At 57.6% G+C, this 22916-nt stretch overlaps 1 protein-coding gene across 3 annotated transcripts; it reads right to left on the reverse strand.

Annotated features, from left to right (window-relative positions):
* Positions 1719-16138, reverse strand: SLC4A3 (solute carrier family 4 member 3). 3 transcript variants are annotated; one of them, XM_018058920.1, is made up of 23 exons: positions 15778-16136; positions 15478-15621; positions 14972-15134; positions 14111-14385; positions 13872-13987; positions 13261-13460; positions 11532-11680; positions 11195-11375; positions 10637-10772; positions 10170-10353; positions 9680-9779; positions 9068-9252; positions 8225-8450; positions 7822-8040; positions 7178-7326; positions 6800-6994; positions 6124-6342; positions 5463-5552; positions 4776-4942; positions 4064-4317; positions 3557-3726; positions 3228-3401; positions 1719-2055 (listed from the first exon to the last, which is right to left on the reverse strand). In XM_018058920.1, exons 2-23 carry the CDS (start codon positions 15526-15528, stop codon positions 1978-1980), a joined length of 3681 nt encoding a protein of 1226 aa, XP_017914409.1. In that variant the 5' UTR covers positions 15529-15621; positions 15778-16136; the 3' UTR covers positions 1719-1977. The 3 variants fall into 3 exon arrangements, with proteins under 3 accessions (XP_017914409.1, XP_017914416.1, XP_017914412.1); XM_018058927.1 differs by having other exon boundaries at positions 14458-15134; positions 15778-16134; XM_018058923.1 differs by lacking the exon at positions 3228-3401 and having other exon boundaries at positions 15778-16138.

Here is a 22916-nt window from a genome sequence, read left to right on the forward strand (position 1 = left end):
CTGACACAAACTCTGTCCAATGAAGAGCCGAGATTTCAGGGCCCAGGTCACTACTTCCTCTCAGGTGTTCTGACAGAAGTAGTTTCCTTCCCGTGGGCGTCTCAGCATCCCTCAGACCCAACAGGGAAGCTGCCCCAAGGCCCAGAAGATGGGACCGGGCAACCTGATTTAGACCTCAGGAAAGGAACAGAGGCCTGCGTGCAAAGCTTCTCTGCCAAGCCTATCTCCATGTGCGGCCTCTGCCATCTCCGCATTTTGTATCGGCTTTGCCTGTCACTCTCCTAGTTTATGTTTGACCTTCACTTTTCTCCTTGGCGAAGTTCCTCAGCAATTCCACCTGGCCTTGGCCCATCTAAGGGAAAAGGAATCTTGTCGTCACAGAGGGCAGATGCAATTGGAGGCCTTCATGGCGCCAGAGACTCAAGCAGCCGACTGGACTGAAACATTAATACTTAAGTCTGAATGACAACCGAGGACAGCTGGAGGGGCACCTGGCGTCTCTCTTCCTTATGAACAGCAGTCTCACAGCTCTCTATCCCCTCTCGAAACTTCAGGGCTCTAGCTGTTGGCCTGAACATCTGGGAGGAAAATGGGGAAAGAACAAGGAAGAAGTTGGGCCAGCCCCCGAGGAAGTGGTGAAGGTAGGGTCGAGGCACTCCAGCTCGGGTGCTCACAGGAGTCCATGACACCTCTTTGCCCCACCCTCTTGCCTCCCTTTCCTAGGCTTAGTTGCTAAGTCGTGTCCGACTCTTTGCGACCCCATGGACTACAGCTCGCCAGGCTCCTCTGTCCATGGGGATTCTCCAAGCAAGAATACTGGAGAGGGTTGCTCTGCCCTCCTCCAGGGGATCTTCCCAACCCAGGAATCAAAGCCAGGTCTCCTGCATTGCAGGTGGGTTCTTTACCACTGAGCCACCAGGGAAGCCCTAGGAGTTGTTTCCCTAGGAGGAACTAAATGTACTTGAATGGGATCTTTGACCACAGCGGGTCCACCAGGTGGCAGTGCTTCCCGGGCGCAGACCGGACAGGGCCTGCAGTACAAGAGAGCGGCCACCAGAGGGCAACACAGGGACTAGCGGCTGAACCACGCTGCTGGTTGCCTAGTAACTGTGACGCAACGGGCTCCCAGTTTGCACCCTCCTCAAGGCCTCCCAGGTTATTTCTGGCCTAACAGACTGTTGCACAAGGAGTGGCCTCAGGAGTCCCAGAACTGCCTCTCCTTTATGCCTGGAGAATCTAAAATGGTCCAGGGACCCCAAATCCAGCTCCACCCTGGCGTCTAGGGGACTGGGCAGCTACTGTCCCTGCTCTTCGGAATGTCAAGGATGACGAAAAGAAAATAAACATTTTCCATTCCCCTCAGTAGCTCCACAGTCATTGAGACGCTCTGGTTTCCCTAGTGGCTAAAGCAGAGCAACCTGCTCTCTCTCCCCTCTCTCTCCCTCCCCTTCTAAACTGGGGCTGCATTAATGGCAAATGACCTTAAGCCAGACCTTGAGCCTCCAGCAGCTGAACTGTACTTCAGAGGAGTGGGGGGTGAGGTTGGGGGTGGGTGATAAGGCCCATCTCTGACCTTCTGTGGTCTCCATTCTCTCCCTTTCCCCCAAGAATTCTGTCCTTGCCTCAAAACTCTCCGATTTTGATGACCCTGAAAACAGAATTCTTCCAATTCCAGATGGTAAGTATGACCCGAGAAACCAGAGAGGGAACCAAGAAAGTGAAGCAGACACAAGACAAGGAGTGTGGTTATAATGAGCTCAAAGCCTGTGCCGGTCTGGTCTGTGAAAGGACTTGGGTGAGACGAGGTCAGCGCCTGGGGTAGAGTCAGGGGGGTCCTTCTGGCTGAGGCAACAGTAGTGGTTCCAGGCACGTCTCTGGGTCATGAGGAGTCAGCTGGCCCTGGGGTTGGGCTCTGACTGGGGCCCAGGTGTTGATCACTAAAGTGTCAGGGTCTCCCAGCAGCGCCATGGTGGAGGATCACACGGGCATATGAAGTTCGTTGTACTCGTCCTGGCCATCTTCATCAAAGTTTGGTTCAGCATCTTCAGAGTCCAGCTGTAGAAGGGAGTGAAAAGTTGGGAAAGGCAGGGGAAGTGGGCTTGCCGCCTCCTATTCATCAGTTCCTCCTCTGGCTGGCAGCCCTCACTGCCCCCAGACCTTTCCACCCTCACTGTCTACAGGGACCATGGCCCCAGGTTGAAGCACCTCCCTCTGGCCAAAAGCTTCAGGTCACCCTCTAGTGACGCCTCCTAATAATAATAATGATGATAGCAGCTACCACACAGAAAAACTTCCTGGTACTCCGAGCTCCTGGGGTGCCTTTGTACACCATGTGTGAATGGACAGTTTTCAAAAAGATGTCCCTTCCTCTAGCTCAGAGGATCCCAGCCTGGACCAGTTTCACGGAAGACAGGTTTTCCGCGGAAAGGATGGGGGTGGTGGGTAGAGATGGTTTCGGGGTGATTCAAGCACATTGCGTTTATTGTGCACAGTATTTCTATTATTATTATTACATCAGTTCCACATCAGATCATCAGGCATTAGATCCTGGGGAGTGAGGACTCCTGCTCCAGCCGACCGAAGCAGGGTTCAGGATGGATTTCAATGCCACCCACCCCACCCGTCCCTCAGCTGTGTGCTTTTGTTCAGGACACAACCTGCACAATTGTCTCCAACAGCCTCTGCTTCCTTCACACCAAACCACACCCTTCTCATTGCTTTACCTGAACTTGTGTTTAATCATCACCACAATTTCATAAGGGAGACTCTGTTAGTAGCCCCATTGTGCTGTGCTTAGTCGCTCAGTCGTGTCCGACTTTTTCCAACCCCATGGACTATAGCCTGCCAGGCTCCTCTGTCCATGGGGATTCTCAGGCAAGAATACGGGAATGGGTTGCCATGCCTTCCTCCAGGGGATCTTCCCAGCCCAGGGATTGAACCCAGGTCTCCCGCATTGCAGGTGGATTTTTAACCAACTGAGCCACCAGGGAAGCCCAAGAATACTGGAGTGGGTAGCCTATCCCTTCTCCAGGGGACCTTCCCAACCCAGGAATCCAACTGGGGTCTCCTGCATTGCAGGCAGATTCTTTACCAGCTGAGCTACCAGAAACCCAGGAGCCCCGTTGAGATTTCAGAAGATCAGTCACACAACAGAAGAGACTGGGAGCCAGGCCTCCGTGAATCCAGGGTCCAGGCCCCCTAAGACCAACCCAAGCACCATCCCTTACCGCCTGCAGCTCCCTGTCCTGGAAGAGCCGGGGCAGAAGGCAACGCCTCAGAGGCACTGTGAGCAGCAGCACGAAGGGAAAGGCGAGTGAGGCCGCCGTGGACTTGACCACCCAGAGCAGTGCGATGCAGCCCAGCTGAATGCACGTAAAGAGGTGCATCCGCCAGGTCTTCACCTGGGGAACAGGTGTCGGGTCTCACCACATCCTCAGGGACTCAGCTCCGCAGGTCCCAACTTATCCTCCAGAGTCATCAAGTCCATCTCCAGCACTGGGTCCCTCGGAGTCCCCCCATCACCCCATCTCCCCATCTCCATGCTTCCCAGCCCTACCTTGGTCACGTAGGGCTGTTCGGGATGGTGTTTTGCCGGCATGAGGATGAGCAATAGACGCTGGGACAGCTGGATACCAGACAGCGATGTGACCCCCATGTACAGGAAAATCCCAAAGAGCACGGCCAGTGGGATCCGACGTAGCACAGCCCCCATGACGATGGACAGACCTGGAGAAGGAGATAAACACCCCCATGATGATGGACAAGCCTGGAGGAGGAGACAGACACCCGCAGGACCCCTCCAACAGCCCTTGTGGGGACGGATGAGCCTGTGCAGTCACTGCAATCAAGAGAAGATGGAGCCGGACAGAGAACCAAGGACAGAGAACCAAGGAAAAAGGCACGTGGAGTCAAGGAACAGGTCTGGGGTCAGAGCTGGGGCTATTCATGATGCGTTTGGAAACTCAGAAGAGATCTGAGTCAAGTCAGGGCTGGAGAAAGGATTTTAGGTTCCAGACGACAAGTCTGTGGGGTGGGGGCCGGAGCACAAGGTGGGCGCTCTCACCTACAAGGCTGGCGATGAGCACTCCAGTGACCCGCTGCTCCCGAACTTCCTGGATCTGGGGCTTGTCGCCGGGCGCAATGGCAGTGCGCATAACGGTCAGCGCATTCACGTGGGTCACCGAGCGGACGGTGGCAGCCGTGAGCCAGGGCAACCCAAACAAGCCACAGAGCCCACCCAGGGAGCCGATCAGAAGCAGGTCCAGGTGGAAGCCAGAGCCTTTGAGCAGCCTCCGCGCCTTCTGGCTAACGATGAGCCTGGGGGAGAGCAGGGGTGAGGGGCAGGTGGGCACACCCAGCGGGGACCAGAAGTGGACGGAGGACATGCAGAGCAGAGGCTGTCCGCCAGGACCTGCCAGCTTTCTCTCCCAAGCTCTCAAACTGAAGTTCTCACATTTAAGCAAGTTTGAGGCAAATTCCCAATACTGTGGATATTCAAATACCACAAAAGCCAGATGCCAGCTCTCACCACGTCATTGTGGTTTAACCAAAATGAGACACGTGTGAGGATCACAGACTGAGAGAGCATGCTGCTGCCAGGGTGTTCTGAGGACTGTCAAGTGCCACCCTGCAAGCGGTGGTGGTGACAGACAGATATCCTCTCAGAACACCTCGGGGACACCGTGCCCGGGTCCAGGGACCCCCCGGGGGCTGCCAGTCCCCCAACCCCACTCCTCCCCCACCTCCTCCGCCTGGGGCCCGCCCCGTCCCCTCACGCAGTGATCTGTGTCTCCATGAAGATCAGGATGAGGACCAGGAGTGCAGGCACAGCGGCCGCCACCATCATCCAGGGCGGGAAAGGACGCGCACTGCCCAGAGGCGGGATGAACCACGTGCGCTTGCTGGGGGAGGTCACTGAGAGCCCCGTGGGCACCGTCAGCTTCTGCACGGCCAGAAGGAAGACCGGGTTCGGGGATGCCAACGACTCCACGGGGCAGCTGTTCCCGCCCGGCTCTGTGTCCCCAGCACCAGGGCTCCAGGGAATTGGGGTGTGAACAGCTTTGGAGAAAATTAGTTCTGTAACCCTCCAAAGTCATTGTCCCTCCAAGGGTCTGGCAGTGAATGAGGAAATGATCCACCTTCTCCGTGAGCCACAGAGGAGCTGTCAGTAGACCTGCTCTGGGGGCACCTGTCTTTCTGCCCCTAATCCCACACCAGTTCCTCCAAGAGTCTTGACTAGGGGTCCGCAGACAGCCCCAGACCCCCTGCTGGCCTCCACAGCTGGTCCACATGGCTGCTTCTGAAACCGCGCACCCGCCCACCCCCATGTGGCACCAGCATGTAGCCACTCCACTAGGAAAGCTGGGTTCCAGCCCTGACTGGCTGCTGGGGCAGTGGGGACCTGTTATGGCCACCCTCTCAAGGCCTTGGGGTCTTGCCAGACGGCATCGGGGCTCACTCACCTGTGTGTAGGTGTCTGTGATGGAGTAATCCACCAGGACCATCACCAGAATGGAAATTGGGATGCCAAAGTCCCCGATGATGCGGCGAGCCTTGAGAAGGACCAGTCAGGGGAAGGCAGCCAGAGGGGGATAAGAGGAGGGTCAGGAGACTAACATGGGGGCTTATTGCCCAGACCCTTCTTGAGCCTGCAGTAGTAGCAGCATTATTCACTCCGTTGTGTCTGACTCTTTGAGACCCCATGGACTGTAGCCCAGCAGGCTCCTCTGTCCATGGGATTCTCCAGGCAAGAATACTGGAGTGGGTTGCCATTCCCTTCTCCAGAGGATCCTCCCAACCCAGGGATCAAACTCAGGTCTCCTGCACTGGAGGCGGATTCTTTACCAGCTGAGCTACCAGGAAAGCCTGAGCAGGAGCCAGAAGTCCACTGACCTGTCCCTTTAAACCCCACAGGTGCCCAGCCAGCCCAGGAGGGCATTCCTCTCCTGGTCACACTTTGAGGGCTTCAGACAGGGGCGGAGAGCTGCACGGACTTGGCTGGGTTCTCCCATGACCAGGAGAAGGGAGGAGCCCCTCCTCTCCAGAGCAGAGCCCGATGATGCCAGCAGGAATGGAGGGACGCCCACAGGGACCCTACAGGCCCTACTCCTGCCAACCACACACCTTGCCGCCCAGGAAGCGGCTGTTTCTGAACTTGCGCAGGAAGAAGGCGATGAGGAAGGTCCCCAGCATGAGGATGAGGGACAGCAGAGCCGTGTTGGGCTGGTTCCTGGGGCCCGGCGGCCCCTCGGTGGGGGGCAGGGCACTCGCATTCAGGTCCAGCTCCGCCTCCAGGGCTCCCTCAGGGGGGTAGAATGGCAGCAGTGGGTGCTCCGTGAACACCTGGGTGGGTTACAAGGTTGCTCCAGTGCTCACCTGGGTAGGTGAGCCTGACTTCACAGCATCAGTACACACCTGTGAGAGAGAGGGCGGGCCCCTCCCCCCTCCCCCCCTCCCCCCTCCCCTCCCACACCTGACCAGGGAACATAACACAGGACATCCAGCTCCATCTCACACACACACCCATGCCGCTCCTCTACACACAGTGACCCAAGGACCCCCAGCCCAGAAGCACTACAGGGCCCCCCTTTCTTTCCATACCGGTGCAGGCAAATCCCAGACTTTAAACCTCTGGCTTTGACTCCTGCGCTTCAGCTCAGATCTGGCTGAGAGCATCCTCACCCCGCCAACGCCCACAGCCTTCCTTCTTGTCCCCTCCCCCTCCGATGCTCCACACCCCATCCAGGGCGCTGCCCAGCCCCCACATAAACCCACCCCCAAGACCTCCGGGGGCTGCCACCTTGTAGAGCTTGTGGAAGGTCTCATAGATGAAAATGAGCGAGATGAGGAAGGCGAAGATCTCCTGGGTGAAAGGTGAGATGTAGCGGACCAGGAAGCTGCCTTCCGCGGCCACTAGGGCGAGGACGAAGACCACCAGCCAGAGGCCAACCCACACACGGCCCGTGAGATACTCCAAGTCCTGGGCCCGGCAGAACTAGAGATCAGCAGAGACAGGCACTTACTCACAGCCATCTGCCCTGGCTGTCAGGGCCCCACGGGACAGGGGGGACAGGTGAACCCCGAGGGAGTGGAGGGAGCCACCCCGGAGGCCCATCACCTGGGCCAGGGGAACAAGGTAGAGCGGGTGACCCCTGGGGAGGGACTGGGTGGCAGTCACCTTGAAGAAGGCTTCTTCAAAGACGAGCAGTGGCCCCGAGAAGCCGACCACGAGCAGCGGCTGGGCCCCCAGCAGAGAAAAGAGAACGCCAAGCACAGCCGTGGAGACGATCAGCTCAGACACACCCATCAGCCCCTCTGTCTTCTCCCCTGGAGAGAGCGAGGGTCAGTGGGATAGCTGTTGCCCGGCTCCTTCCACCTGGCCCCCCTTTCTCATCTAGTTTCCCCTAACCTGTCCTGTGTTATGCTGAGTCGCTCAGTCATGCCTGACTCTTTGCAACCCCATGAACTGTAGCCTGCCAGCCTCCCCTGTCCATGGGGATTTTTCCAGGCAAGAATACTGAAGTGGTTTGCCATGCTCTCCTCCAGGGGAATCTTCCTAACCCAGGGATCGAACCCAGGTCTCCCCCACTGCAGGCGGATTCTTTACCATCTGAGCCACCAGGGAAGCCCACCCCTAACCTGAGGACCCAGGAAATACAGAGCAGTGCCCCCTCACCAGCATCAGCACCAGCTCCCCAGGTGGTCACCAGATGCCCCACTCCCTCTCACATTACAGGCATCCCGGAAGTGACCACGGGACCCCCTGGCCCAGGAACGCTGCAGGTGACACTGAGTCCCCTCACCTCTCCTCCTGCCCCTCACCTAGCAGCCCCCCGAAGGTGATGGCGGGGCTGAGGGCAGCGAAGTAGATGAAGAGCACGGCGGCCACACACTGGGAGTGCAGGGCGTCCCGCAGGTCACTGGGGTAGTGCGGGTACCGGCGCTTCACGTCCCGGACAAGCCCCCCAAACACTGAGCCAGTCCGCAGCAGGGGGTCATCATCAGGGGCAGCCTCAGAGCTCCCCAGTTCCATTGACAGTTCTGGGGGAACACAGGGGCTGCTGGAACCTTGTGCTGGGAGCAGGCCCTGGGCCGCATCCTTCCCAGCCCAGGTCCCAGGGCAGAGACGTGAATCAGGGATTGGAAGCCGGAGTGCGGGACTCAGGAGTCAGACGGGGCCAGGGAGACATGCGTGCAGGGGGCCCCGGGCCCCATAGGGTCAGACCTTTCCCGGGGGCCACGTAGCCACCCTGGGTGGTCAGCTCAGCTTTGGTCTGCTCACGCTCCCGGCGCTTTCTGAGCAGCTCGCGCTGGAAGGCAGCCACGGAGCGCAGCAGGTCTCGGCCTTCCACCTCGGACGGGGGGATCACGATGCTGCCATCCAGGAACTCGCTGATGGCGCTCAGGAGGTCCTGCCGGTCGTCCGCCTGGTAGGCAGCCTCATGGAACAGCTGGAGGCAGGAGAGGCAGGGGCTGAGCCCATGGCCCAGGGAGGGGGGCCTTCAGGGAGGAGGTGTTGGGCCATCACAGAGCCAGAGGCAAAGGGGATGTTCAGCCACACAGAGGTCCAGGATGCTGGTCAGAGCTCTGACCCAGGTCCCTTCTAGCAGGGAGCCACGGCCCTGAACACCACTCCTCACCCTGGGGAGCGTTCTCTATCCTCCTGGGAGAGTCTCCAGACTTTTCCACACTGCAACAGTGATGCCCAGCATGGCCTTAACAATCCAACTTCCATTTTGATTGGAGAGTGCCCACAGCCTGCTGGTCAGTAAGTATTTTGAACACCATCCCTGGCTAGAGAGCCCTCCTGTCCAAGCCCTGGAGACTCCTGCCTCCCTTTCAAGCCTCCTATCACATCCAAAGCTTCAGAGTCTGGGCTTCTCTCCTGCATCCACCTCCCTGTCCCCCGGCCCAAGGCTCCCTTTTCTGTCTTACCTCACAGCTGCCACCACCACTCCAGAGTACTGCCTCCACCCAGGGGACGCATAGCACCCCTGCATCCGTGGGTACCACTGGGGGGCAGTGAAAGGGATGGGGAACAAACAGGGCTCCGGGGAACAAGACCCACCTTGTCAGACATGAGGGTGGCAATGGAGCGCCCAAGCTCATGATAGTCGGTGCTGGTGTGGCTTGGCCCCAGCATCACGAAGAGGAAGCGAACTGGCACGGGGACCTCAAGCACAGACTCCAAGAGTACGGCCTCGTTCAGGCGCACAAAGGCGGCCGCTGGCTGCTCCAAGAAAGGCACACAGCCTGGAGGGAGAGCAAGGCGCAGGGTGCTGGGCAAAGGGGAACGGTCAAGGCAGGCCCTGCAGGGGATATTTGGGGCCATCATGTACCAGTTGAGCAGGTTGCATACTGCATAAAGGAACCCCAATCTAAAGAAGCCCTATGTTTGTATATTTATTATAATTTACCAACAGGTGGAACTCAAGGGTATTAAGGAAGAAGTGCCTTTGTCTGATTCTCACAAAGGTGCTAGATGGACTAGCAGCAGGCCAAGATAGCAGAAAACTGAACAGGAAGCAGACAGAGGATTAGGGAAGAAAAGGCTGGGGCAAGATGGGCTGAGAGGAAGAGAAGGGGCAGGTTGAGGGTCTGGCCAAAGTCAAGACAAGCAGACTTCAGTGGAGGCATCCACGCCCCGTAACCCCTATCCCCAGTGCCCAGCCCTCCTTACCCACGAGCACAACAGTAGCCTCAGCATCTTCAGGGATCTTCTCCAGCAGCTTCAGGCTTTTCCCCCGGTGACCATCTCCCCCAGGCATGTGCAGGGGCTTCTGAGGACGCAGAACTGGAATAGGGCTGGGACCCAGACCGAAGGCCGTGGCAGGCCCTCCCATCCCTTGCTCCAGGCCTGGACTCTGCCTCCAACCCCTGGATCTGGGCCTTGCTTTCTCCCCTCACCGCCCCCAACCCAGCCAAGGTGGGGGCTCCTGGTGATGTGCCCCACAGCAGGAGGGGACCAGCCCAGGATCTGGACCCCTCCTCCAAGCCCCACCACCACCGCAGCTTTATCTTATTTACCGGGCTCCCCTGGCCCTGCCCCATGATCCCACTTAAACCTCCTGTTTCTCCATGCCTAGCTTGGCACCAAGCATCCAACCTTCCTGATCCACTCAATGAAACCCTTGCTGTCCCCCAGCCCAGGTCAGAGCAAAGCAACTGACCTCCTTGGCCTCAGGGTCGTGAGGCCAGAGTGGGGCTGGCTCCCCCAGGTCATCAGCCATGGTGGGCACTGCACCGTCAGGGCCGTGGCTGGGGGTTGGGTGGTGATTCCCTAGGACAGAGTTCACACTGGAGCTGGACGCATTTCGGGGAAAGAAGCCACTGTCTTTGTCATCATTGGGATGGCTGGAGAGAGGACAGAGGGGGCAGGCAGGTGAGCAGGAGAGGTCCTTGGTGGCCTGAGGTCATGGGAAAATGACATATGGAGGGTCGGGGCTTCCATTCTCTCTACCTCAGTGTAAGAAGGAACTTTCTAATGGTTGATACTTTCTAATGGGTGAAGGAATGAGCTCTCTGTCGCTTAAGGTATTCAAGCAGACTGGAAACAGCCACTCGAGAGAGTCTGTGCTCCCGGAAGACAGCTGAACCTGAAGGCCATCCCCCCCTCCCTGGCGCTCCAGCCTGGCACCTGTGTTTCAGCAGCAGAGTGCGAAGGACACTGGCCCTGTCCTCCGGCCGGATCTGGTCAGACACAATCATAGTCTCCACCACGAGGTGCGCGATGCCTGGCAGAGTGGTCTGCTCCAGGTCGAGAAGGGCAGCCCCTGGGGAAACAGACGGGGAAGGGATCTTATTCCCGTTAGACACAGAAACACCACCCCCCCACAGTGGCCTTGCTCCCCCAGGGGCAGGCAAGTATGCTGGGTGAGCATAGCATCCCATGTGCCCAGGCAGATACACAGTTCCACATGGCCACAGCCCAGCCCGAAAGGGATGGAAAAAGAGAGCACGGGGTGAGGGCACGGCCCCTCCTTGCCCAGAGAGGGGTCATCTGTCGGCTTACTGCCTGGACAGATACCTACCGTGCCGCAGGTATAGAGCCAGGTCCCCAGGCACAGCCCCGTCCCTCAGAGTATGGCTGTGCGGACCCCACATTCCCGAGGGGCAGCCAGGCCTTGCCTGGCCCCAGGGCATCATCCCAGGAGCTGGGCAGCCTGGCACCGGACGAGCTCTGCAGTGCTCCTACCGTGGGCTATGGTCCTCCTGAGTTCCAGCAGGCTTCGGAAGGAGAGCGAGGCCACGTGGGGCTTTCCCCAGCGCTCCGTCTCTTCCTCCACATCCTCCTCAAACTTGATCCAGCGGGCCGTCTCCCGCCAGTGGGGCTCCTGGCTGCGATCCAGCATCAGCTCGTTCAGCTCCACAAACACCTGGGGTGAGGTGCCCAGGGTGAGGGCCTGGGGGGCCGCAAGTGGGCCCGGCTGTCCTGGGGATGTGGGTGATGGGCCAGGCAGGCAGGGAGGGAGGGAGAAGGTGGGAAGAGAGGCGAGAGGAACCGAAAGGCCCATCCCTGCAGGGTCTGGTACCTCATGGGGCCGACGGTCCAGCTGCTGCTGCTTCTTCTTCCTGCGCAGGACGGGGGCCAGGCCACTGGCGCTGCCCCTCCCACTCTGTGTCCGAGATGGCTTCTTGACCAGGTGCCGCCGCACACCAGGGTTGTCCTCCAGCCGGTGACCTGCGGAGAAGGTGGGCTCAGCCGTCCCAGGGCACCAGCTCAGGGTCCCCCGGGGTCATGGCCAGTCTACTTCGGTGGGGAGCACCACAGTCACCCAGCGGCTACGCCAACAAAACCACATTTTCCGGGGTGGGGGGCCACATTTCATACATGAGGAGACTGAGGCCCAGAAAGGGGACAGGACTAGTCCAAAGTCACACAGAAGATGCTGGCTAAGCCACAGGGAAAAGGCGGACCCCCACCCAACCCAGTCCACGGCCCCTGCCATGGCCACTGCCTCTCAATCTGTAGAACCAGGACACACAGTACGTCCCCAGGCTCTGTACTCTCAGCCTTTGCCTGTGCCCCCCGGCACCCACGTCCCCCACGTGGGTACACGCAGGCAGAGCTTCCATCCCTCTCTCCCCACGCACCCCTTCCAGGCCCAGAGCTGGGACAAGGCCAGCAGCCCAGTTACTCACAAGCTAGTCCCCCCGCCATGGGGCTCAGCTGGCCCCTGATGGATTCCCACAGGTCATAGTCCTCAAAGTCCAGCACAAACATCTCTAAGTCCTCTGAGGTCAGCGAGTCTCGAGGGCTCGGGGCTGGAGCCCTCCCAGGGCCCTGGCCCTCAGTGTCCCCAGGCCCAGGGCTCGATGCCCCCTTGGGCTCTGTGATCTCCTCCAGTGGGCTCGTCATCCCCTAGATGGACGAGACTGCAGCCCCTGCTCCTTCCCAGAGCCCTGGCTCTCCAGAGAGATAGGAGCTTGGACAGCGGTGGTCTTGGTCCAACCAGAGCTGCAAGTGGCCGGCCTCCCGACCCCGACTCCCCAGGTCCCCAAGCCTGCTTCCTGCTGCTTTCAGCCCCCACGCTGGGTCTGTAAACACGCCCTCCCCTGGCCCCCCCATCCCGCTGCCACCGCTGCTCCTGCGCTGCTCCTGCTGCCATCGGATTGTTCCTGTCCCTGTCCTCAGGCCCTGGCAACTTTCCATGACGTATTGAGCTCAAAGCCCTCCCTCCAACTCCTCCCCCCACCCCGACACACTGTGGTTCCAAGCGGGAGGAGGGAGGGGTCGGTGATGCCCCTGGCCTGGGCACAGCGCCCCATGGGTGATGACAGGTGGCACAGAAACCAGGGCACTGATAAGATGGAAGGAATGTGCCGAGATCACAGCCAGGCCCAGTCGAGGGTGGTATGGTGGGAGCAAGGGGGCCCGACACAGGGAGTGGTAGGGCCAAGATGAGTGGCCCAGCCTCAGGGGTCTGGTTCGGGGTCGGGGGGTTAACAAGAGTTTTCCCCAAGGAGAGGAGCCTCGGGAGAGGGGGTAAAAGGATGTCTCTAAATGTCATGTGGGGGCTGCCTCATTCCAGGGGTGACTCAGAGGACACAACCAGGACGGAAGGGTAGAGGTGTCGCCAGGGGAAATCTCAGCTCTGGCACCCGAGGCATAGTCTGGTGAGGTAGTGAGCTCCCTGTCACTGGCCACATTCCAGCAGGCAGGGATACCGCAGAGAGGGCTCAGCCCTGGGTAGGGGAGTGCACTGAGCTTCTCCAAGGTCTCTCACAGGCTAGGTACCCCTGGGAGTGGGTGTCACTCACTCTTCATATCATCCAGGTCTGCAGAGCCCAGCATCTGAGCCTCCGCCTCGTCAGTGGGCACCTGCTGCTCCGGGCCACCCGGGCCGCCCAGGGCACTGCCTGGGCACAGCCGCTCCCTCAGGTCATAGCTGGCCGACGGGCTCCACGGTCGGCCCTTCTCTCCGGTGACTCGGGAGACGCGGGCCCGGGGACTAGGAGAGCTGAGGAGGCAACACGGCAGCCTTGAACTCGTCAGGGAAGCTCAACAGTGATGGGCCAGGTGAGGGGGTTCCCCTGCCCTCCCCCAGCTTGGGACTGGGCTGGATTGTCCCCCCTGGGGACTAAACACAGGCTTCTCCTGGGCAGAGAAAAAGCTTATCTCCACCTTCCTGAGCCCATCATGCCGGTCCCCAGGTCCTCTTTGTCCCATTCTCCTCTCCACCTAGACAACCTCTCTCTCCTGGAAGACTGTCCCTGTCAACCCTCTCGTCCTCTCCTACTGGTCCTTCGTGCAGAGAAGGGGCACGCCCTGCCTGCTTCCTCTGCCCCCTTCTCTCGTCTCCTCCCAGCTTCTTCTCGGGGGTTCAGGAAGGAGCCTGGGACCTGCGCTGGACTGGGCCGGAGGCCGGTACCTGACGGAGTGCTGGGGGCTCTTGTCCGAGCTTGGGCCCACCGAGGGCAGGGGCTTGGTGAAGGCAGCCCTCCCGGAGAGGCCAGGACTGTCATCCTCGTCACTTCCAATGGAGAACTGTGGATAAACCGCGTGTGCCCTGGGTCCGTGCCCCGACTCAGCCCCAACCCCCCACTGCCAAGCCTCCCCTCCTCTCTGCGCCCCTCCCTGAGCAGCCAGCCCCATTTCGGGGGTCCCTACCTTTGCTTTCGGTGGGGACCCTGGGGGTGGGGGCTCTGCAGGTTCAGCCTCAGATTCCCCCTCTTCTTCCTCTTCCTCCTCCTCCTCATCCACTCCGGCTCCCCCCTCCTCCTGGATGGGAGGGGTCCCCTCGGAGGGGGGAGCAGAGGTTTTCTCTTTCTTCCTCTTCCTCCTGGTCTGCCGAGCAGAGGTGGGGGGCAGTCGCCGCAGCTTGTGGGGTGGAGGCAGGCGCGCCGAGAGCGGGTGGTGGGTGTGGTGGGATGTGTGTCGGTGAACTGGGGGTGCAGGAGAGCCGGTTGGGGCCCCCACAACAGAAGAGGGCCCCTCACCACCCTAGGGGCACACACCTTATTATTCTAGCTCAAGGCCGCAAAGAAGGGCACCCTGGTCCTTTCTCCAGAGTCAGGCTCCCCCCAACACCTGTATCCACAGCCTGTCATGGGTAAGGCCTGGTAGAGTGGGGGATGGAGTGATGGAGAGGGGAAGATGGGGGTATGAGAGGCCAGGATACAGCAAAGAAAGTAAAGGTGGAGTCAGCCGAGACAAGGAGGGGAGGAGAGGTGGCCTAGAGGAAAGGGCAGGGCCAGAGGAAGGACAGAGCCTTGAGGAAGATGAAGGTCACCAAGAGTGGCCTCGGGCCCATCTCCCTACATCTCCCCTCGGTCTGGGGCCCAGCTCCCCTGGCAGGCAGACAGGTGATGGGTGAGTGAGGCAGGATGACTTAACACGGCGTGGTGGCCCAGCACAGCGTCCAGCATAAGATGGCCCTGGGTGACCCAGCCAGTGGTGAGCACGGTGATGGTGGCAAATGAAGGTGATGGCGGTGAGGGCGGCCACACTAGGGGTCCCCGGGCTACCCACACTCAAAGTCCCGCTCGCTGTAGCTGCGGCTGGGCTTCTCGGGGTCCCAGGCCGGGGGCTTGCTGATGAGGTCCCCAAACCTGCTCACAGCCAAGGTCTTGCCCAAGTCATCGTCCTCCTCCATGTCTGGACTCAGAGGTGGCTCCTCCAAGGGCACCCGGACCTGCAGACCCAGCAGCCTCTCCTAAGGACCCTCGACCCATGAACTTGACACATCTACCCCAACTCCAAGCCCCGGGAGGAGGTGGGGGAGACCAGTAGACCCCATCTTCTACTCCCTGAGGCCCAGACTGGGGTCAACCTCCCAGGCTCTCAGGGCTTGGGACCAGAGGGGTCAACAGATCAGAAAAATACCAAAAGACCCCCCCTCCTTCTCCATATCCCTGCCCAGCTCCATCCCTGGATCGAGAGTGGGGTGGTCCCAGAATCGACCAGAGGACACCCCCACCTCCTCCTGCGGTCCCTCCCCCTCCTCTCCTCTTCCACCCCCCGCAAGCGTCAGTCACCTGGGGTAGGGGGGAGGCGCCCCCGGGTGGCGGGATCACTCCGTTGGCCATGTCCGGAGAAGCAGCTTGGGAGGCTCGGACTCACTGAGGGACCCGTGACCCAGGTGAGAAGAAGGGGGCGCTGCGCGAACCTAATGGGGAGCCCTGGGGAAGGAGGGCGGGGTCAGGAGTCTCACGCCGCCGCCCCCTCCCTCTCTCCGGAGCCGGATCCCCCCGGCCTCCCCAGCGCCCATCCAGGCCCCGCCGCACCCCGGACGCCCCCGAGCCGGGCGCGCCGCGCCCCGCCCCGCCCTGCGGTACCTCGGGGCTCCGGAGAGTGCGAGGCCTGGGCCGGCCGCCGCGCCCCATCTCCCTCTGGCGCGGGCTTCGGGGCCTGTCGCCACGCAGGGTCGGACGGCCGGGGGGCGCCCGCGGCCGCGGGGAGTCGGGCAGACGCAGGCGCCGGAGCCCGCAGCCCGCGGCTCCACCTCCTCCCGCTTGGCTCCGCAGCTCCGCCGCCGCCGCTGGGCCGCACAATGGGAGCGGGCGGGCGGTGACTCACCCCGCCCCGGCCAGCCCGGCTCCCACGCGCCGGCCCCCGCAGGACCCCACCTTTCCACCAGCCCCTTCTCCCGTGCCCCACGCGTTGCCCCGGGCGGGTGCGCCGCCCTCCACTCCCACAATCCCCAGATTCACGCCTCAACCTTGCTTTTAGCCTCCCCTCCCCGCAAGAGTTCTGGAGGCGACCCCTCCTCAGACGCCAGCCCCTCCGACCGTGAGAACTGGGCTCCCAGACCTGGGGGAGCTCCCACCACCTGTCCCTTCGGCCCGACATAGCCCCAGATGCCTGCCGGGCACCGCCCAACATTTGACCTTGGCAATTACCTCCCCTCCCTGGGCCTTGGTTTCTCCATCGTAGCCAGAGGTACCCTTTGGAATCAGGGTATTCCAAAGTTCCCTCCAGCTCTAAGATTCTCTGGCTCAGTTTCCTCAACCTCCCCCTCCTTCACTCCCCGAAGTAGTCACTTCTCCTTTCCCAAGGGCAAAGTCTCTGGAAGGCGACACTGGATCCCAATTTGACCCTCTGGGGTCTGGATGAAATGGCACTTAGCACATTGCCAAGTCCCTAACTGCCCCTCACTTTACAGCTGATGAAGACACGTCCCTGAATCCTTAGGAGAACTTAGGAGGATGTGGCAAGGAGAACCCAGGATGGAGCTGATGGGCAGGGGAGAGTGGCACTGGCCAGACCCAGGAGAGGGAAACCAACATCACAGGTGTGGTACAGGGTACTGGGCATGATGGGCTCAGGGTTGGAGAAGAGGTTTAACCCTGTGACCTTGGATTCGTAATTTACCCTCTCCCAGCCCTGCCCTCTGACTCAGATGGTAAAGAATCTACCTGCAATGCAGGTGACCCGGGTTCAATCCCTGGTGGGGAAGATCCCCTGGAGAAGGGAATGACTATCCACTCCAGTATTCTTGCCCGGAGAATCCCATGGACAGAGGAGCCTGGTGGGCTACAGTCCATGGGGTCGCAAAAGAGTGGGACACAACTGAGTGACTGACACACCCACACAGCCCTGCCCTCAGCTGGGTCTCCACTCAACCTGAAGGAAGATTTTCTACATTCAGAGGCGACAGCAAGGAGAGGGGAAGGCAGCTAGAATCAGCTGAGCACTTTGTCCAGTCTGGGCCCTCTCCATCCTGCTCTTGGCCTCATCACAGCTGAGAGTCAGGGAGGCTGTGACCCTGCCATGGTCGCAGCTGGGAAGTAGGCTGCTGACAGAGCATCTTCAGTGTATGTCCTGGCCACCGCCTGTTACTGCTCCCAACCTCTTTCAGCAAAGGAGAGGTGGTCAACCTTCCAGGCTCATAGGGTGTGGAGAGAGTGAACCAAGACGCCCATATTAGAGTCAGCTGGGTTTAAGTAGTGTGTGAACTGTGCCCTGAAACTCAGGGTTTGAGACCCATCTGTTACAGGTTGAATTGCGCACCCTCCCCCACCCATCACACACACACACACACACACACACACACACACGCGCGCGCGCGCCACTAATTCATAGGTTGAAATCTTAATCCCCAGTACCTCCAGTTCAGTTCAGTTCAGTAGCTCAGTTGTGTCCAACTCTTTGTGACCCCATGAATCGCAGCACACCAGGCTTCCCTGTCCATCACCAACTCCCAGAGTTTACTCAAACTCATGTCCATCGAGTCGGTGATGGCATTCAACCATCTCATCCTCTGTCGTCCCCTTCTCCTCTTGCCCCCAATCCCTCCCAGCATCAGAGTCTTTTCCAATGAGTCAACTCTTCGCATGAGGTGGCCAAAGTATTGGAGTTTCAGCCTCAGCATCAGTCCTTCCAATGAACACCCAGGACTGATCTCCTTTAGGATGGACTGGTTGGATCTCCTTGCAGTCCAAGGGACTCTCAAGAGTCTTCTCCAACACCACAGTTCAAAAGCATCAGTTCTTCAGTGCTCAGCTTTCTTCACAGTGCAACCCTCACATCCATACATGACCACTGGAAAAACCATAGCCTTGACTAGACGGACCTTTGTTGGCAAAGTAATGTCTCTGCTTTTGAATATGCTATCTAGGTTGGTCATAACTTTCCTTCCAAGGAGTAAAAGATGACCTTATTTGGAAATGAAGTTATACTGGGAGAGGGTGGGCTCCTTTTCTAATACGAAAGTTGTCGTTCCGTTGCTGAGTCGTGTCTGACTCTGTGACCATGTGGACTGCAGCACGTCAGGCTTCCCTGTACTTCACTGTCTCCCGAAGCCTGCTCAAACTCATGTCCATCGAGTCAGTGATGCTATTCAACCATCTCATCCTATACCACACCCTTCTCCTCCTGCCTTCAATCTTTCCCAGCACCAGGTTTTTTTCCAATGAGTCGGCTCTGGGGATCAGGTGACCAGAGTATTGAATGGTGTCCTTATAAAAAGGTGAAATGTGGACACACACACACTCGGGAGAATGCCGTGTGAAGTTTGGAGCTGAGCTGCCACCAGCCCAGGAATGACCAGAAGCTGGGAACAGATCCTTCCCTTGGGCCTTCAGAGGGAACACAGCCCTGCTGGTGTCTTGATCTCAGACTTTCAGCCTCCAGAGCTGTGAGACAACAGACTTCTGTTGTTTAAGCCATTTTGTTCATGAAACTGTTGGGGCAGCCCCAGCATGCTAATACATGGCCCAGTCCCTTATCGCTCTGAGTCAGGTAACTTGGTTCCAAGTCTCCACCTTGTGTGCTTTGGCGGAGCCTACCCTTGCTCAGAGGTACAAAGGAACCTGGGAGTCCCCCACCTTGGGAACATTTCCCAGGACCCTCTGACACCTGGTTCTGTCTGGGGCCTCAGGCTCCATTTTCTAGCCTGTAAAGTCAGATGGCAGTACTTTAATACTGAGACAGCTTGGGGAGGGTCTTGCCAACCTGGTCCCTGGATATTGATGCCTTAAGGGCACTGCACAACTCGTCCCTCTGAGGCTCCACCCTCCCAAGGGATTAGCATTGAGCACAGGTCTCGTCTTCCTAGGGCCCTCAGACTCCCATCCTCTTCCCAGTTGGGGAGTTCCCCACTCTGCCCCCAGTCAGAAGCTTTGGTCTCTTGCAAGCCCTTTCTTCTATCCCCTGGGGAGTGAGATGGAGTGAAATCTCTCCTTAAAGGGTCTTTGGACACCTATGCTCATCCCTCCTTCTGGGGTGGAGAGAGAAATGCCAATGGCCCCAGCTGTTTCAGACCAATTTTTTTTAATAAAAAAAATTTTTTTAAGATAGTGGGAATTCCTGGTTGGCACAGTGGTTAAGATTCTGGGCTTTCATTGCTGTGGCCCAGGTTCAGTCCCTAGTCAGGGAAATGAGATCCTGCGGGCCCCACAGCGCAGCCAACAACAACCACCAAAAAAAAAGGTAAAGGTAGCAACCATGATCATTTCATCACCCTAAATTTAGGTGCAAACCACTTTAATATTCATATTCTCATGCGCTCACAACAGCCCTCTAAGGTAGAGCATCTTAATCCATTTGACAGTTGAGAAAAGTGAGGCTCATGAAATGTGAGTGACTTGCTTAAGGTCAAAGGCTCCTAGCCAGCATGGCCAGGAATTGAACCCGAGGGCTTGTGGCTCCATGTCTAATGTTTGTCCCCGTACACTACAGTGCCCCCTGCCCTCACCACCACACCTTGGTGCCTTTCCATAGCTGTTAAAGACCCAGTGGAGACAAACAAATACATTTTTTATATTTATAAATAAATATATAAATAAATTTATATACAAATATACAGATTTATTTTGCATACAAAACAAATTTGTATACAATAATTTTGTATATAAAACATATTTTGTAAAAATATACAAATATACGTTTATATAGCAAAAATACACAAATAAATAAATAAACCTTCCATGCCCGGAGAACAGACTGAAATATACCACTCACTTCCCAGATGAGTTTTTTAAGGAGACTGCATCTTTGCTACCAGAAGCCATACAGGGGAAGGATCAAGCAGCGCCAGTTCGGAGACCAGTCACTGGTAATTGCATGACCTGGAGCAAGTTATTTACCCTCTATGGGCCTCAGATTTCTCATCTGCAAAACGGCAATTAGAACAGGATTGATGGGCGTCCCTGGTGGCTCAGTGGTAAAGAATCTGCCTGCCAGTACAGGAGAGACAGGTTTGATCCCTGGCACAGGAAGATCCCACAGGCCATGGAGCAACTAAGCCCGTGCGCCACAACTCCTGAGCCTGTGCTCTGGAGCCCAACAGCCACAACTCCTGAGCCCACATGCTGCAGCTAGTGAAGCCCGAGCACCGTAGAGCCCGTGCTCTGCAACAAGAGAAGCCTGCACGCCGCAGCTAGAGAATGGCCCCCACGCACTGCAAACTAGAGAAAAGCCTGTGCACCAATGAAGACTCAGCACAGCCGAAAACAATTTTTTTTTAAGTTAAAAAAAAAAAGAACAGGGTTGTTAAGAGGATGACATGAACTCCTCTGTGTGAAGCTCTTAGACCAGTACCTGACACATAGGGTTCGATAAACATTAAACTAGCCTCAACACTACTACAAACCAGAGACACAAAAGCCCTCAGGGAACTTGCAGTTTGAAAAATGATGAAATGTACACACATGAAATGAGTGAAAATTGGCTGACATCTCAAAGGGCAATGTGTCTTGCAGCCAAACTGAAGCTACCAACCACAGCAGCTCAGAGAAGACAAAGATGTGATGCAAAATCTACCTCCACCAGGTAGGTTCTGACAGTCCTTGGCCAGTGGACCAATCTTCGCATTTATAACCCTAACTTGGCAGGATGAAGAGTTTCTGGAAGACAGTAAAGTGTAGGTTCAGGTAGCTCCACGCTGTCACTGAGACTGGCCTGGAATTCCGTCTTGCCAGTAGCATCTCCTCCTTGCTCCCCAGAACAGACCACCCAGTGCTGAACGCTGTTGACTGGCCTCAGAGTGTGTGTGTGTGTGTGTGTGTGTGCTGAACGCTGTTGACTGGCCTCAGAGTGTGTGTGTGTATGTGTGTGTGTGTGTGTGCTGAACGCTGTTGACTGGCCTCAGAGTGTGTGTGTGTATGTGTGTGTGTGTGTGTGCGCGTGCTGAACGCTGTTGACTGGCCTCAGAGTGTGTGTGTGTATGTGTGTGTGTGTGTGTGCGCGTGCTGAACGCTGTTGACTGGCCTCAGAGTGTGTGTGTGTGTGTGTGTGTGTGTGTGTGCGCGTGTGCTGAACGCTGTTGACTGGCCCCAGTGTGTGTGTGTGTGTGTGTGTGTGCTGAACACTGTTGACTGGCCTGTGTGTGTGTGTGTGTGTGTGTGTGTGTGCTGAACACTGTTGACTGGCCTGTGTGTGTGTGTGTGTGTGTGTGCTGAACGCTGTTGACTGGCCTGAGTGTGTGTGTGTGTGTGTGTGTGTGTGTGTGTGTGCTGAACGCTGTTGACTGGCCTCAGTGTGTGTGTGTGTGCTGAACGCTGTTGACTGGCCTGAGTGTGTGTGTGTGCTGAATGCTGTTGACTGGCCTGAGTGTGTGTGTGTGCTGAATGCTGTTGACTGGCCTGAGTGTGTGTGTGTGCGTGCTGAACGCTGTTGACTGGCCTCAGAGTGTGTGTGTGTATGTGTGTGTGTGTGTGTGCGCGTGCTGAACGCTGTTGACTGGCCTCAGAGTGTGTGTGTGTGTGTGTGTCTGTGTGCGTGTGCTGAACGCTGTTGACTGGCCTCAGAGTGTGTGTGTGTGTGTGTGTGTGTGTGTGTGCGCGCGTGTGCTGAACGCTGTTGACTGGCCCCAGTGTGTGTGTGTGTGTGTGTGTGTGCTGAACACTGTTGACTGGCCTGTGTGTGTGTGTGTGTGTGTGTGTGTGTGTGCTGAACGCTGTTGACTGGCCTTAGTGTGTGTGTGTGTGTGCGTGCTGAACGCTGTTGACTGGCCCCAGTGTGTGTGTGTGTGCTGAACGCTGTTGACTGGCCTGTGTGTGTGTGTGTGTGTGTGTGCTGAACGCTGTTGACTGGCCTGAGTGTGTGTGTGTGTGTGTGTGTGTGTGCTGAACGCTGTTGACTGGCCTTAGTGTGTGTGTGTGTGTGCGTGCTGAACGCTGTTGACTGGCCCCAGTGTGTGTGTGTGTGCTGAACGCTGTTGACTGGCCTGAGTGTGTGTGTGTGTGCTGAACGCTGTTGACTGGCCTGAGTGTGTGTGTGTGCGTGCTGAACGCTGTTGACTGGCCCCAGTGTGTGTGTGTGTGCTGAACGCTGTTGACTGGCCTGAGTGTGTGTGTGTGCGTGCTGAACGCTGTTGACTGGCCCCAGTGTGTGTGTGTGTGCTGAACGCTGTTGACTGGCCTGAGTGTGTGTGTGTGCTGAATGCTGTTGACTGGCCTCAGTGTGTGTGTGTGTATGTGTGTGTGTGTGTGTGACTTAGTCATGTCCGACTCTTTGGGCCCCCATGGACTATAGCCTGCCAGGCTCCTCTGTCCATGGAATTCTCCAGGCAAGAATATTGAAATGGGTAACCATTCCCTTCAGGGGATCTTCCCAACCCAGGGATCAAAACCAGCTCTCCTGCATTGCAGGCAGATTCTTTACCGCCTCAGCCTCCAGGGAAACCCCAGCCTCACGGTGAACAAGACCTTTTTTTTTTACTAGAGAAGCAACATGGCTTTGATAAAAAGCCCAGACTCTGGAGTTAGAGATGCTATATATGCCAGTTCAATGCTTGGCACAGAATGGGTGCATGATAAATGTGTTCGGCAGGCGAGTTCTTAACCACTGGATCACCAGGGAAGTCCCAATCAGATCAATTATGAGACAGAGACAGACAAAGAGAGAGACAGAAGCCCTAGTCATTGCATAGAAATGCTGTAATGTAAAAGTAGTCTCTTGACCATTTGAGAAAAACCAAGATAAAAATTATGTTGCTTTGTATTCTTCAAAGGATATATATATATATATTATT

This window comes from Capra hircus, chromosome 2, assembly GCF_001704415.2.
Source record: "Capra hircus breed San Clemente chromosome 2, ASM170441v1, whole genome shotgun sequence".
Lineage (NCBI taxonomy): Eukaryota > Metazoa > Chordata > Mammalia > Artiodactyla > Bovidae > Capra > Capra hircus.